The sequence below is a fragment of the Danio rerio genome, chromosome 4, assembly GCF_052040795.2.
Source record: "Danio rerio strain M-AB ecotype USA chromosome 4, GRCz13ab, whole genome shotgun sequence".
NCBI classification, from domain to species: Eukaryota; Metazoa; Chordata; class Actinopteri; order Cypriniformes; family Danionidae; genus Danio; species Danio rerio.
Genome location: NC_141024.2, coordinates 37,677,523 through 37,690,827, shown reverse-complemented (window position 1 = coordinate 37,690,827; position 13,305 = coordinate 37,677,523). Strand labels below are relative to the sequence as shown.

The 13,305-nt window shown below is 31.2% G+C and overlaps 3 protein-coding genes across 5 annotated transcripts in view; 1 reads left to right on the top strand and 2 right to left on the bottom strand.

Annotated features, from left to right (window-relative positions):
* Positions 1–13,305, top strand: part of LOC141381693 (uncharacterized) — an 835,171-nt gene that overhangs the window by 10,449 nt on the left and 811,417 nt on the right. The gene's annotated exons all lie outside the window — the stretch shown is intronic.
* The window catches only part of zgc:173705, a 129,939-nt gene that overhangs the window by 6,534 nt on the left and 110,100 nt on the right, over positions 1–13,305 (bottom strand). The window contains exon 1 of one of the 3 annotated variants that reach the window (NM_001327991.1): positions 3,795–3,944. The exons of 1 other annotated variant lie outside the window; for it this stretch is intronic. In NM_001327991.1, coding sequence (NP_001314920.1) covers positions 3,795–3,879 — 85 coding nt within the window. In that variant the 5' untranslated portion in view covers positions 3,880–3,944. Of the gene's footprint in view, positions 1–2,247; positions 3,427–3,794; positions 3,945–13,305 lie in introns of those variants that run through there. One more of the 3 variants, XM_088649652.1, reaches the window with a different exon arrangement.
* On the bottom strand, positions 7,627–13,050 carry LOC147844848 (uncharacterized). Its single transcript, XM_087249547.2, has 8 exons — positions 12,944–13,050; positions 12,782–12,826; positions 11,448–11,504; positions 11,284–11,361; positions 11,146–11,196; positions 8,559–8,606; positions 8,264–8,466; positions 7,627–7,925 (listed from the first exon to the last, which is right to left on the bottom strand). Exons 3-8 carry the CDS (start codon positions 11,452–11,454, stop codon positions 7,650–7,652), a joined length of 663 nt encoding a protein of 220 aa, XP_087105673.1. The 5' UTR covers positions 11,455–11,504; positions 12,782–12,826; positions 12,944–13,050; the 3' UTR covers positions 7,627–7,649.

Below are 13,305 nucleotides of genomic sequence, written 5' to 3'. Positions count from 1 at the left end.
TTCGGTTTAACTCTAATGTCTTATTTTTCACAACAGCACACATACATGTAAATCTGGAATCACCAGAGAGATTCTGACTGCATAAGCAACTAAACAGCCGCTATCTTTAAATAGAGAAACATGCAGAATAACATCAGCAGCTCATTGTTCATCTTTAACTCATACACTGGCTCTACTCTCCTCCACAACGGTGACAGACAGAAAAAATTAGCTTCAGGTTTTACAGTAAAATACTGTTTTTTCCTTGATTTAACAGTAATCTACTGGCAGCTGTGGTTGCCAGCAATCTACTGTTTTTTTACAGTCTACTTCCGTTGTGTAAATTAACAGTATATTACTGTTAAAATACATTTTTACACTGTTTTTTTACCTCTCACACCTTTAACCCTTTAAACCCCAGAGCAAATACTTCAGTTTTAATTGAAGTGTCCACACTACTGAGTGTTCAAGAAACATGGAGCAAAGCTGAAGTAAATTCATTAATTAACTGACTAATTAAATGATAATTGAGGATTAACAATGAACAAATGTAGAAATACTGAAGGGAAAAAACAAGAACAGAACATACAAAACTTTAGTCACAGCTTTATAATGAAATAACCTGAAGAACAACAAATGATTAAATCATTTAAATGATCAGCGGATGATTAAACAACTCTACAAACATCATCACCAGCTACACTTATTACTTAATACATGTATTTTTGTATAACATTTACTAAAGTTCTTCTTGAGAAAAAGTTAAAGTTTTACGTCACCATCATGGAGAACAGAGTTTGCTTTAGTTGGGCTCTTAGCCCTGTCATTTTTAACAGTTATATATCGTGGCTGCTGCAATTGTTAAGAACTTTGTTTAAAAAGCTCCTTTGTTGTGGCAAGCCAGCCAAAAACCTAAATAAGATCTGGTGATGTTCATGTTGCTAATAAATGGCAGAGTCTGTTCTCATTTAGTATAATAAAATTTACTGCTCCTATATTCAATGTTAAATCTATTGTTTTACATTATATGTCTATATGTGGCAATGATTTCTGGAAGTTTTTAAGAATATCTTGGACAATAACACAGCTCTATGCTGCAAATTGCACTCAAAGAGACATCAATAATCAGCATATGAACCTCAATAATGGTGACGACTAACAAAATTAACAGTTTAACTTACAAACAGGCAACTGAAAGTCGAAACATAAACAACAACAGAATCAAACACAAAAAAAGAAAACTGTTAGACCATTATACAACATTTATTTACACCGCAATGCATGCTGGGATATTTGTACCGTGCCACTCCCAGCATGCATTGCAGCATGAAACATTTGAGATGTTACCATTGTTGAGATACAAGGTCAGATTCATGAGGTCTGAGTGTGTAGTTGTCATAACTGAACTGTTTTTGTATGTTATTTCTTAACTGTTAAGTAATTACGGAGGTATCTTTTCTTTTTCCACTTCTTATTAATTAAATTAATACCTGCAACTAAGCATAAAATCTATTGCTTGAGGCCCTCCTTCCAGATTTATAACAAAACATATATCAGAACTAATTTCAGACAACTTATTTAAATTTAAATTTATTTAAATAAAACAGATTTCTCTATTTATTGACTTTCCAACTTGATTACTATAATACAAGCATTTTGTTAACTTTTTATTATAGTAATTGGAGAGTCTGAATTAATAAGTTCAAGGGTGAAGAGCCCAACTAAACCAGCCCCTCACTCCATTACGGTGACACAAAAAACACCTTAATTTCTGTTGGATCTCAATGAGAATAGTATGGAAGTCAAATCAGTCAGCAATAAGTGTGTGTCTGCTGTTGTTTGTGGAGTTGTTTAATGATCCTCTGCTGAGACTAAAAGTGTTTTATTTTACTTGAATTTATTTAATGTTGTAACTCAAGTGTTGTTTGTGTTTCTTGTTTCTCTTTCCTTCAGTAATTGTGATTATTAACAGCAGGTGTTCATCAGTGTCTGAATTCACTCATTAGTGTTCATTAACTCTGTCAGGTGAACAATATTGGTGAACTAGTTGATGGAATAGTGAACAAGGGCACAAAGTGTGATTTTAAACACAGACTTTAAAATGTCGAATCTGAACTCTGTTAGCTCACAGTTTTCTGCTGTTGGTTATTTTCTCGAAAACAAAAATTTTACACAGAATGCACTGTTTTTAACAGAATATTACTGTTTTAGTGAAAAAAACATTATTTTACCGTAGAATCTGACCGTTTTTTAACAACAATTTTTTACAGTGTAGTTTGTTGGCCAGTTGTAGTCAGTGCAATGCTAAACGTTATTGTTCTACTATAATTTGTTTATTTTGCCTCATGTTGTCCCACAACATCATCATATAGTTTAGATTAATGTACAATATTTTATAATAATTAATTACTTTAGTGTCCATTTCATTCAGCAAGTTTAAAATTGTGGGCATCCACGTTTTTGACATGCTTTAAACCAGGGTTTCTGCAGGTTTCACCAAATAAAATTTAGGACTTTTTAAGACCATTATGAATGAAAATTTATACTCATGAAGGGCTAAAAGCTAAGGAATTTTTCAAATGGCCCAGATGAAAATGGTTTTTATTTGCCCTTAAAAAATATTATGATTTTAATACATTTAATAATACAACAATAAATGAATAATATAAAATTACAATATTTTAGATATTTCTTAGCAAAAGATTTTAAATATTGTGTAAAAACAAGCCTTTACTTGTATCAATACACTTTTTCTAACATAAACTTTTAAAATAATAAAAAATGAACAAATGCTTTAAAAGTTTTAAAAACTATAATAAACTAAATCTATGCACAACAATCTGTCCAGGTCAATGTCCTCAGCAGTAAAGACATGAAGCACGTTTAAACAAATTTTATTGTAGGGAAAATAATTAACATATTATGATAATTAGATAAAAAAGACATTTTTTTTAATAAAAAGTTTAAGGTTTTATTGAGATAGATTGTTGGTGATTGTGTGGGTTTTGGCCAGATTGGTTAACAAAACACGAACAAAGGAAAATGAAGACTTGTTTTGAAAAGATTTAAGACCTACAACACATTATTTCAGTAACTTTAAGACTTTTTAAGGCCTAAAATTTAGATTTTGGAATTTAAGACATTTTATGATTCGCGGAAACCCTGTTTAAATACAATAGCCCTGATAATTAGTTATTATAATAATGTAGTTCTAACTCCGACACTATTAGTAACAACTACTAGAAACAAGTTTAAACCCATGAAGAATTTGGTAAAAAAAAAAAAGAAAAAAAAAGAAAAAAAAGAAAGGGAATTTACAATAATACATAAAATAATGACAAAAGACATGAGAACAAGTAACAAGAAAGAAACTTATTCCTGTCTTTCAATAAGTGCTTATGTGCATTTAGGAGACCTAGGCAGTACACTCAATAGAGGTAAAGTTGGTTTTATATTCACACATTCGTTCATTTAGAAGTCTCTATATTATTTACCATGTTACTTTGAATATTTGATTGGAATTAGCATGCAAGTGTGACTTGAAAACAACATTGACACTGTTTATTTGACTGTGAACAATGTTGTACTTTGATAGTCATTTGCTGCTAATATGATTTCACTGTTTAGAGTTTGCAAATAATACTTTTATGAAATTATATTATTAAGGGGAAAGTCTGAATATCTAAATATAAAACCAACTATACTTCTATATACACTCAGGGCTGCAAGATGGATTTAATTTAGTATTTTTATTATTAAAATATATCTGAATGAGGATCAAATGACTGAGCTGGTGTGTGAGAATAAAAACCAACCTGTTTGTTCCTGCAGATCTTCCTGTTTGACTGTGAATGTTTCTTTAATCTTCACATCTTCACTCTCCTCTTTAATAAACGCCATCTTTATAATAGTGTGGAGATCAGTCGCTTCAGCAGCAGTTTTACTCTGTGTTTGGACACTTTATCCTGTTTAAAATTAACAAAACAATAAAAATGTTCTGTTTAAAATAAATAAAACAATGAACAGAAACAAGATAACTTCTCTTTAAACGTGTCTTCATATGAGTAATCAACAAAAAGAAATCGGGTAAAACGTTTCTTTAAAACACTAATTACACACTTTATTCAAACAATAGCTCTCAGATAATGAAATAGTACTACGTTGTATAAAAAGTTAAAATAATATTTCCAACAGCAGGAACATAATTTAATATCGTATAAAAAACCTAAAACTTCAGAACTTTAACTTTAAATCGGTTTATATCTGTAAACGTTTTAAAACAAACCTTACTGCAGTTTTTTTTTTTTTTTTTTTCCCCAGGAATCATTTATTCTGATGCTTTTATTGGATTTATTGATCTTTTTTTTTTTTTTTTATTGAACAAACCGGGATGTACAGAGTTATACATAAAAACAGTATACAATGGAATTAACAACAAAAATTAATCGTGTACATTAAGTATTTTTTCCAGTAGTTGAGATGTCTTAATAGCTTTGGTATTACTTTGTATAGCAGTGAGGGAATCATAAAAAGTTTTAGATCAATGAAAAATAGTTTACAATTTGGTACAGTCAGCATACATTTTGTTTTGTGGATGTGATACTTTCCAAATAAAATAAGAATTTTTGCTATTTTGTCCATTTCCAGTAATCCAGAGTTGCAATCCGTAAAAAAAACCATTTGCTCAGTTATACTGATTAATTTATAAAACACTTCAAAAAGTAGTAAGGAAACTTGGGACCAAAACTGTTTTGTGTAACTGCAACTGAAAAATAAATGAAGAATTGTTTCCGGTTCCTTTTTACAAAAACAACACAAGGGTGAAAAACCTTCCTTAAACTTACTTATAAAATCATTGCATGGATAATATCTATGTAATATTTTAAAATTTGTTTCTTTTACTTTATTAGGAATAATGTATTTTGTAATATCTGACCAGATTTTTGGGGAAAAGAAGAATGAAGGGAATGCTTGTTTCCATTTAACCATTGCAATTGGAGGAACACTTTTATCTGCAGTTAGGATATTCCTGATATATTGTTATTACATTTTTTATCTTTGATAGAAAGGCCCTTACCCAGATAGCACACATGCGTCGCAGAGACGTCTGCTGGACATCCGCGTTTTCATCTGGGAGACGTCTTATTCAGGGCGTTTGCTCATCTGGAAAACGTCGCATAGACGTCCTTGTCATACATTCAAACAACGTCTATGCGATGCATTACAGATGTTCATTTTTAGAATGTTAGGTCTGTGAGACATCTTATTTATGCAGCATAGACGTCGTTTTTTATTTGTTTATTTAGACATTTCCTTCATTCATTTTGCTATAAATAACAGTTACAGGTACTCTGATTATACATCCGTCTTCACATATATAATAAGCTCAAGTATATCCACTCAAAATGAAAAACTCAACGGCTGAAGAATTATTTGTAGAATTTTATTATATTATAATTGATTAGAATTCATATTTTTTGAAGCAAACAAAACCAAATAGCAGCAAATAAATAAATAAATAAAAACAACTGGCTCAAGAGGCCATTCTTCCTGGGGCCAAGCGGAGAAAGTCTTTCAAATATTTTTCTGCCTCTGCCTCTGTTGGAGACGGAAGCACGGGGTTCCTCATAGCTGCACCTGTTAAAAAAGAATAAAAATAAAGAAAATAAAATAAGGCGGTTTTAAGAAGGCTCAGGGGGTGTTTTATTTTATTGTGAGCCTTTTATTTTTATCTGACCAAAATTAATACACACCATGTTAATTATTGCATTTGACTACATAATAATAATAATAATAATAATAATAATAGAGTGGAAGAAATAATATGATTGTTTGAAATTCGTTTAGCTAAATGGCATATCGTCTATTTTAGATAATGATCGTTAACACCATTTTTAAATCAGTTTAGCCTACCTTTATTTGATTGCTGTTCATTTGTTGTTGAAATACGGCTTAGATTGGAAATATTTTTACTATTCGATCATGCACCGTCCTCATGTAATCAATATCATATTCTTTAAAATGTTACTCTCAAATAAATTAAGCTATTGAAAAATTGATGTCAAATAGAAACGAGAGGTGCAAAAGCTTAAATCCGCCATAAAATGAATAAAGAAAAAATAACAACAACAAAAACAAGTGTACTTGCATTAGTATGCACTTGGACAACGTGGTCAAATTCGAGGAATCGACTGTTGTGTTCGAAACTTCATCACTATTGCGCATGTTTCCTCAAAGCATCACACTCAGCACGTAGAAGACACCAGTCCACGCGGGAATACTGAGGTAAGCAGTCTGATTCATTGTTATTGATATGTGTGGTCAGTAAAATATTTATTCCACTTTGTTTGTAGTAAATTTAACAAGGTAATAACTTTATTTAGACGAATAAAGCTATGTTTAAACACGTTGTGATGACAACTGACCAAGCAGCAGTTCAAGGTGATTAGGGCTAACTTAAATTTCGGGAAAATTTGTTCTTTAAATTTATTAGATTAATATCATACGAATTGACTGCTAAATAATGAATACTGTAAAAGTGTACATATGCATTATACAGTAGTGCTGGGAGATTATTCGAAAATCGAAACCTAAATCCATAACCGACATATATCCCCACGTGGCGATTTAATGCATGTACCGTCCACATGTACTTCAGCAAAGCTCAAGCGAATGCAGGCAATGTGATTAATAATCAGAGGCATGACAGATTTTCTTTTTGATTATTATATGACCTATAATTTGTGAAGCATAACTCACTTTTCTTTAGCGTATATTCATAATCAAATCGACTGAGGTTTTGTTTTTATTATTTCTAGTTATCACATACAAGGTAGGTGCAGTAATCAGCACTATCGCCTCACAGCAAGAAGGTCGCTGGTTCGAGCCTCGGCTGGGTCAGTTGGCATTTCTGTGTGGAGTTTTCAATTTCTTCGTGTTCGCTTGGGTTTCCTACGGGTGCTCCGATTTCCAAAGTCCAAAGACGAGGTATGGGTGAATTGGGTAAGCTAAAAAAATGGTCCATAGTGTATGAGTGTGTGTGTGTTTGTGTGTGTATGTTTCCCAGTGATGGGTTGCAGCTGGAATGGCATCCGCTGCGTAAAACGAATGCTGGATAAGTTGGCGGTTCATTCTGCTGTGGCGACCCCGAAATAATAAAGGGGCTGAGCCAAAAAGAAAATGAATGAATGAACATACAATGTAAGCTGTCTTTTCGTAAAGAGAAGCATGCACACACACGCACTTAAAATATTATTGTGAACAGCAATGTTCACATTATGTACTTTTTCACATTGCTTTATTATTTACTATTTTCCAGACACAAGTTATGCTTGTTAAAGATACTTGTCATTTTCCACTTTTGACATGGAAATATTTTTTTAGGGAAACTTTCTTTTAACACTAAAACTGAAATGTTTAGTAAATGAATAAATGGAACTTGATTAAGTACAAAAAATTACTTGGAATATAATATAATGATTCAATATTTCAAAAGGAGGTAAAGTGTTCAATCAATCAAGGTTTTGATTTAAGGTTTAATCTCCTTCCCCTAATATACAAGAATGAACAATTCTCCACTTAAAATAATGATCTAAATTTTATTTCTAAAACACTCTTGTGTATTAAATATCATTTTACAATATATGAACAGCATATGCTAGCTTGTAAGCTTATAGCACACTGATAACCATATTATGTGTGTACAAGGTAATCATGCTATAGAGATATACTGGCAGTTCTGTCTTATAGGTATTATCTAAACCGTTCATTGCAAGACAATTGAACATACCTATCACAAGTGTCCCAATATTTGTGTTGTTTAGGCCTCTTTTATCTCCTCTTCCACACCAGTTGAGCTGTTTGGCCACTGGACCAAACACTTTGGAGCATACACGCCAAATGGTTTTTTTCAGAGTTTGTCCTCCTCTGATGGATAACCTCTTCATCTTAAAAATAAAAGGTAATATTAAATCTTTACAGACAAAGTGCAAGGACTATGGCCCAGTTTTAAAGACAAGGATAAGCTTAAGTCTGGACTTTAAGTCTTAGTTAATGTTAGATATAAAACTTCTTTTATAAAAATGCATGTGAAAGAAAATATAAGCACGATACTAGTGTGCATCTGGTAACAAAATAATGGCAATGAGATATTGTAAGGCATCACACAGCTCACACATAGATTTTTAGTTTGGGACTAGCCTTAAGTGTTGCTTGTGAAACTGGCCATATAATAAAGATTTACCTAACAACAGCTGTAAAACCTTTAAATCTTAAATATTCGTACCATCTTCTCCATCATTGGTTTTTCAGCTAATTGCCTTTCCAGTTGTTCAAGGTCCTCCATTGTTTCAATAGGAAAGGTGTCATCCTCAGTGTCCACCACCATTTGACCACTTGACCGAGGGGCAAGGGACTGGACCACTGAAGTTAGATGGGTAATCTTCATGTCCAGCTCATTAAGCTTCTCCAAAATTGCCCTCTCCACAGCTGCAACACAGTAAGTGGGTTAATCTCTATTCAACTATATGTAAATATTTTTTAATTATTATTATTATACATAGCACTTAAATTTCACTTACGTGTGCATTGACTGGAGATGCAGCTCCATCGGCTGATACCAGAAGCATCTGCAAGCAAAATCACTTTTGAACGATTCACAAAAATGTTATGAGGATATTATAATAATATGCTTGAAACCTTAAACAATAAAAAAAAAACTATATCCGTCTGATTACACATTGTTTTTCTATGGCTAAAATGACTTAAACTATTCACAGAATTCAGAAAAGCAAAATAGCAAAACTGAATTAAGAGGAAATAAAACTGAATTTTAAAAAGCAGACAGAAGCCAACCCCCTCTTGGTCTGTGCTTTTACGTAAAATAGTTTATATGTGAATTTTTCTGTGCATACGAAATCGTTAGTTCCCCAAAGTTATTGAAAGCATAAATTAACAAAACACTTTAAATTAATTTTCAAACCATTAATTTATAGGTAATGATAAATTATATATTGTACTCTAATACATTAATATTCTGAATACAGTGAGTTTTTTTACTGTCACTATAATTAACGAAGTGTTTTTTGTTGTTGTATAGTGTTGTATTTATTAGGTTACAAGGAAATAATTAGATAATGTTTTGCGAACAGCTTATTAACCATGGAAAATTTTCACAACATTCAGTGTTGATTAATATGTTTACAAATAAATTAAAAGGATGTACATTTACTTACGTTTACACACCATTAAGTGGTTATAAACATTTGAGTTTTTTTTTTTTGTTCTGCTAAACACAAGGAAGGTATTGTGAAGAAAGCTAAAAGCCAGTGATTATTGACTTCTATAGTAGGAAAATGCTATGGAAGTAAATGGTTACAGGTTTCCAACTTTCTTCAAAATATCTTCATTTGTGTTCAGCAAGAAGGAAGAAAGTTTGGGTAACACTTCGTAACAACTGCACACTGAATCATGCATTTAGCATTAGCAAATTGTTAATTAATTTGCAAGAAATTTAATTAATTTGTTAAGATTTAACTACATTAATAGATGTTGGTTAGCACACAGTAAAATCTTCAGAGTAAAATTTACTCAGTTCAGATAACATTTGGTCCCTCTCTAAGTTGAGCAAAATTTACTCAGCAGCAGAGTTAAAGTTAATGAGACAATGATGGGGTTAATTGAGGGATGATTGAGAACTGATGATGAACACCTGCTGTTAATAAGCAGAAACGGGGAGGAGAAACACAAAACTACATCTACTTTCAGTCACAGCCGTAGATTAAACAAACTGAAATAAAACACATCAAATCTCAAAATCTCAGCATAGCATCATTAAGCAACTCAACAAACAGCAGCTTTAATTATTAACAACCTGTTTGGCCTTATTTCTGCCACACTCTACAAAATTCCATATAGTGATAATATTAAGAATTAACTTTTTTTTTTTTTTACAACAACATAAAAAAAAAACACACTTTTTGTGTTTAAGCTGTCACCGTTGAGGAGAACAGTAGCTGCTTTACTTGGACTCTGACTCGATTTCTTATGTTAGTTTGTCTTTGATTGCCAAATAATATATTATGGCAAATATTGTATGAAGAGAGCAATTGTGCTCCGGATAATTGACTCTGTGGGGGTTTAGTCACTGGTCAAATCAGTAAAATTGGTTTGACCTGTTAAATTTAAACAATGTTGTATCACAAAAGGAGCACTGTATTAAGAAAATGGAGCTCACTAATACTTTTATTAGATCATAAAACAGATTGACCATCTGAAACACTAAAAACCCACAGACATAAAGAATCAACGTATGCTTCTCAACTATGGTGAGTTTTTTTTTTTTTTTTCTCCTACAGTGCATGCTGGGAACTATGGATGAATGTCGAATGATTGTCTTAACATGCACTGCATCCAAAAATATAAAATCTCTAACCACTGTTGAGATAGATACGCTGATTATTGATGTCTGTGTTTCTAAAGTGATTCTGATGCGCAATGTATTTTAATATAACACCACTGCTGAGATTCATTCTCTTGAAAAATACTGAATTTTGTTTCTTGTATGATAAACCATTCTCTAAACATAGTTTCCTGTACAGATACTCTTTTTAAGAGTAAGAATCCACACAGGATCAATCAATTTAATCTCATGTGCTCTCTTTCTACTTGTCATTGCAAGTAAAGAAAATTAACATTAGAAATCGAGTCCAAGTAAATCAACCACTTTTCTCCATGATGGTGACATCAGGCGAAAAAAACATGTTTTTTTATTTTGTAATATGTAAATAACTAAAACGGTTAATTCTCAATAAATCATATATGGACTTTTGTGAACATCTGACAGAAATAAAGTCAATCAGGTAAACAATGAGCGAAGCTGCTGCTGCTTCTCTTCTGTTTCTGCTTATTAACAGCAGGTGTTCATCATCAGTGCTCAATTATCACTTAATTAACCCCATCATTGTCTCATTAACTTTAACTCTGCTGCTGAGTAAATTTTGCTCAATTTAGAGAGGGACCAAATGTTCTCTGAACTGAGTAAATTTTACTCTGAAGATTATACTGTGCAGTATATAAATACAACTACAAATACTGTATAAAAAACATAATAATAATAATAATAATTCATAAGAAGTAACTGTCAATTAAAAAAAACAAATGACTTACTCTTCGCTCTTGCCTGGGTACTTGAAGGTCTCAGCTCAGAAGTTGTGTCTTCTGTGTGATTGTACAGACAATGTAACATTACCATGTTAATAATTAGAAACTAATTTGCTGTGTATGTTTTTTTGAATGTTCTTGCACCTCGATAGCTCGATGGGTGGTCCCCCCAAGCATCTTCTTGCTCATTTACATGGGACATGCTTATTGGAAAAACTGGTGCTGAGAAAAAGGTCAAGTTGGTAAGTTGCATTTGCTACTATGACACTACATAAAATGTATATAATTTATTTATTTTTTACACTTACTCTGCATTTTTCTTTGATCTGCTGATGGCTTTGGATCTTGGACAGAGTATGTGTTGTCTAAATAATAAAAAACAAACAAACAAAAGTATAAAAAGGTTGCAAAAAATTACAATAAATGTGTTTAGTATTTCCTCTGTATACTTAATTATTGTTTTATTTAATCTTTGATGGTAGAAACATGTAGGTGATCAGGTCACCCATATAGAAATCTGATGCATGTAAATATACAGGGTGATTCAAAAAGAATACCACAACTTTTAAAATCAAGAACTCTTCAAAGAAGAGGGGGTCATATTGAACATCTATGAACTTGTTTACTACTAAAAAACTTTTAAGGACTTCACACTGATTATTTACCCAAGGTTCCATCATGTTTCTTTGATTAAATACAGATTTTCAAAGTTGTGGTATTCTTTTTTTTTAATCACCCTGTATATAGAAAACAAATAATTGAATTAAAAGTTCATATTTAGACTTCACATACAATATTTGTCATTGACCACTTATATATTTGTTAAACAACTGGAATTACAAATATGTATAGATATGTAAATTTTATATTAATAATTAATATTTTTAGGTTTTAATAATTACATTTAATAAGATATATATAATATATATTATATATATATATATATATATATATATATATATATATATATATATATATATATATATATAATATAATATTATATATAATATTTTTTTCTGTAGAATGCTTTAAAATATTATATTTGTCCATTAGGTTTGTCAGTACTAAAGTCAAAATAATTAAGCTAAATAAATTTATATTACGGTTCAAAAATATATACAAAAAACCTCTAAAATACAGGAAAAAATCAAGAGAAACTTAAAATATTACATTTATTATTATTATTATAAATTTAAAAATTTGTAGTTTACTTTTTTGTGCAAATACTCATTTGAATTTAAATTTAAATAGTTTTTTTATTCCTAAAGATGTTATGTGGCCAAACTTGTATTTTAGTGCACATAACTGTTTAATAAACATCTTTTATTTAAATGAACAAAAATATTATCTCTGTTTACTGAAAAATAGATTACAATATTCCAATTCAAAAGGAGGTGTACTCATATGTGCTGAGCAGAGTGTGTGTGTGTGTGTGTCTGTGTGCGTGCGTGTGTGTGAACATATCTGTACATATAATTCCAATCGTTGAAAGATAATATTTGTAAGCAGCACAGCCATTTTTGCAATATTTCAAAATGTATATTGCATAAATAAAATATATTTTATTTGTAAAATCCAAATAGGAACTTGCATGGCATATATGTAATTTGCATGTAACATATATGTAAGACATACAACTTACGTGGTGCTCTGTCTTGTAAAGGCCGCAGCACAGAAAATGTGTCCTCTGTTGGATTGTACAGAAAATGTTGAGTTACCTAGTGTGAGTATGTGGAGCAATTTTCTTATTTCAGTTCTTATTTCAAATACCAATGAATCTGTTATTATTTATTTTGTTTTTTACCTTGATTTTCAGGTTGGGGTTTATCCCAAGTGTCTTGGTGCTCCACTTCCTGGCAGAACCTCACAGGTACGTCTGGAGCTGAAACTGCAATTATTTTCTTTGCAATTATAAAATGTTATTTGACATTTTTAATTGTAATACCTGGTTCAGAGAAGATTCAGTCTTTAAAGAGGCTTTAAACTTGTCAGCTGTCAACTTTTGGCAGAATAAGCAGATCATGAAACATACAATTTGTGCACAATTATTATGAAAGTCGATATCTGGTTATATTGACAGTGATAAGGGAGTCATGGTTTTAACTGCTAGTAACAATGAAAATTTAAGGATAGGAGAAGGATTTAAACTCTGGATGAACTCTGATG

Bases quoted from the DNA above. Each gene is read 5' to 3' on its own strand.
- LOC147844848 (XM_087249547.2), bottom strand. The intron at 11,197-11,283 runs GTGCAAGAACAT...ACAATCACACAG, and splicing joins CCACCCATCGAGCTATCGAG to AAGACACAACTTCTGAGCTG. The intron at 8,607-11,145 runs GTAAGTCATTTG...TTTTGCTTGCAG, and splicing joins TACCCAGGCAAGAGCGAAGA to ATGCTTCTGGTATCAGCCGA.